General features: G+C 35.8%; 1 protein-coding gene across 1 annotated transcript; it reads left to right on the top strand.

Annotated features, from left to right (window-relative positions):
- The first annotated feature begins 1736 nt into the window (after nt 1-1736).
- On the top strand, nt 1737-2276 carry LOC117340441. Its single transcript, XM_033902200.1, has one exon. The coding sequence runs from the start codon at nt 1737-1739 to the stop codon at nt 2274-2276; it is 540 nt and encodes a 179-aa protein (XP_033758091.1).
- Nucleotides 2277-2976: the final 700 nt, after the last annotated feature.

The following is a 2976-nucleotide window of genomic DNA, read 5'->3' as shown; positions in this document are numbered from 1 at the left end:
AAATTTACCTGTTTTAACAATAAGCACTAATCAATTATTCAACTAATTACTTACCAAAATTAGAAGTACTACAGGAATGCACTAAGTATAAATATATCTGCAGGAAGACTTATTAGCACTAAGACCCACAATATATTATCTAGTGAAACAAGTTGTCTACTGTAACTAACAAAACTAGCTAGTAAATAGTGAACTACACTAATGCACTAAGAACAAAAAACTACCTATATATAATGACTATAAAAGTGAACTACTCTGACGCACTATGAACAAGAATGCACCAAGTATAAATATATATGCAGGAAGACTTATTAGCACTAAGACCCACAATATATTATCTAGTGAAACAAAAGTTGTCTACTGTAACTAACAAAACTAGCTAGTAAATAGTGAACTACACTAATGCACTAAGAACGAGAATGCACTAAGAACAAAAAAACTACCAATATATGTACATATAAATATATAGGAACAAGTTGTCTACTGTAACTAACAAAACAAGAATGCACTAAGTATAAATATATATGCAGGAAGACTTATTAGCACTAAGACCCACAATATATTATCTAGTGAAACAAGTTGTCTACTGTAACTAACAAAACTAGCTAGTAAATAGTGAACTACACTAATGCACTAAGAACAAAAAACTACCTATATATAATGACTATAAAAGTGAACTACACTGACGCACTAAGAACAAGAATGCACCAAGTATAAATATATATGCAGGAAGACTTATTAGCACTAAGACCCACAGTATATTATCTAGTGAAACAAGTTGTCTACTGTAACTAACAAAACTAGCTAGTAAATAGTGAACTACACTAATGCACTAAGAACAAAAAAATACCTATATATAATGACTATAAAAGTGAACTCCACTGACGCACTAAGAACAAGAATGCACCAAGTATAAATATATATGCAGGAAGACTTATTAGCACTAAGACCCACAATATATTATCTAATGAAACAAGTTGTCTACTGTAACAAACAAAACTAGCTAGTAAATAGTGAACTACACTAATGCACTAAGAACAAGAATGCACTAAGAACAAAAAACTACCAATATATATACATATAAATATATAGGAACAAGTTGTCTATTGGAACACACAAAACTACCTTGTAAATAGTGAACTACACTAATGCACTAAGAACAAAAAACTACCAATATATATAAATATATATATGAAAGTGAACTCAACTGACTTACCTAGCCCCTATGTGATGAGTATGGCGAATGATACTTGTGACATTACCACTTGTATTTATATCATAATGAAATCAATGTAATTATCCTGTACCTGTGAAGGGTGAGCTGTTTAGTGATTAATAATACAGTCATTATCACCAGTGATCAATCACCGTGATTGTTTATATAACATGAGTAGTTTTAATTGTATACACATTCATTAGCACGGGTGTGAGCGGTACATCACCTGAGACGGTACTTGTATAAACAATCATGACACCTTGAGTTGTTTAGATTAAAATAGTTAATTGTATTCACCTCCATGAGCACGGGTGATCAAGAAAGTGAGAGTTGTTTACTTAGCATGAGTAGATATGTCTTTAATTAATTAATTAATTTATTTTGGATATTTTGAAGGAAATATTTGATTGGATGAATTTTTGGTCGCCCAAAAAGCCACGCCCCCCATATTTGATTGGATCGATTTGATGTTGTTAAATATTTAAATACGTTATTATTCTGACGACAAGCACTTTTCAACATGACCTTCGAAAAGACTTCACGTAACATCGTCCGATTCCTCCGTCATGACGCCTCTGCTTCGAGAGATCCAGCGGGATATGTACCAGTCTGGTACATTTGTCATCTATTCTCCATCACCAGAGACATGCTAATGTACATCGTTTGCCATGTTGCAGGAGACAGACTCAATCTGTCTGATTGTCAACAATTCGTCCGAACATGCGGTGGCCATTCTACAGATGACATAGACATCACTAGAATTGGAAAGCTGATTACAGATCCACGAGATGTCCGCTACTGCGTGCACGGAACGACCAGGGCTGCCTACGAAGAAATCAAAGTACATGGCCTTAGCCGCAGAAATCGCCAGATGATCCACTTTGCGGACACCAAGACTCTTGTCAAGAAGAACTCAGAGGTTCTTATACATCTTGATGTGAAACGGTATCTCGCCAAAGGCAGGCCACTGTATCGTCTTCGCAATGGTACATTAGCGACACCAGGGAACGTTAAAGGGATGGTTAAGACGAGTTTTTTCCATCGAGTTCAGTTTCTCTGAAACCTCAATAAACGGCCCTTTTCAGGGCCACCAACCTTAAAAAGTTTCAATGTGATTCTCGAAAAATACGCATTCCCCTCGCTACGTCCGATATATAAAAAATAGCTTCCTCACGCTCGAAAAATACGCATTCCCCTAGCTACGTCCGATATATAAAAAATAGCTTCCTCACGCTCGAAAAATACGCATTCGCTACGTCCGATATATAAAAAATAGCTTCCTCACGCTCGAAAAATACGCATTCCCCTCGCTACGTCCGATATATAAAAAATAGCTTCCTCACGCTCGAATAATACGCTTTCCCCTCCAAACAGCTTAATAACGCGAACATACTGCAGCCTCCCAAAACACACATACGCACGCATACATGTCGCATGCACGAGAGGCCGTCCTTAAATAACCTTAGCTGTTAATAGGACGTTATACAAAATAAATCAAACTAAACGTCCGTTAAATATATGTTATATGTTAATATAACATAATGAACGTGTGTGGGGAAGGAAGGGTTAATATAACATAATGAACGTGTGTGGGGAAGGAAGGGTTAATATAACATAATGGCCGTGTGTGGGGGAAGGAAGGGTTCAACTTTCTCAATACATTATCTTCTCTATTGTAGAGTAAAACTTTCCTCTCAATTATGATCTTTCTTTTCCTCCATTAGCTGATAATAAACATATAACATTCAATATATCGGAAA

This window comes from Pecten maximus, chromosome 13 (genome assembly GCF_902652985.1).
Source record: "Pecten maximus chromosome 13, xPecMax1.1, whole genome shotgun sequence".
Classification (NCBI taxonomy): Eukaryota; Metazoa; Mollusca; class Bivalvia; order Pectinida; family Pectinidae; genus Pecten; species Pecten maximus.
The sequence above is the reverse complement of the archived record's forward strand: the minus strand, read 5'-3'. Positions and strand labels throughout refer to the sequence as shown.

Bases quoted from the DNA above. Each gene is read 5' to 3' on its own strand.
- LOC117340441 (XM_033902200.1), top strand. From the start codon at position 1,737: ATGACCTTCGAAAAGACTTCACGTAACATCGTCCGATTCCTCCGTCAT.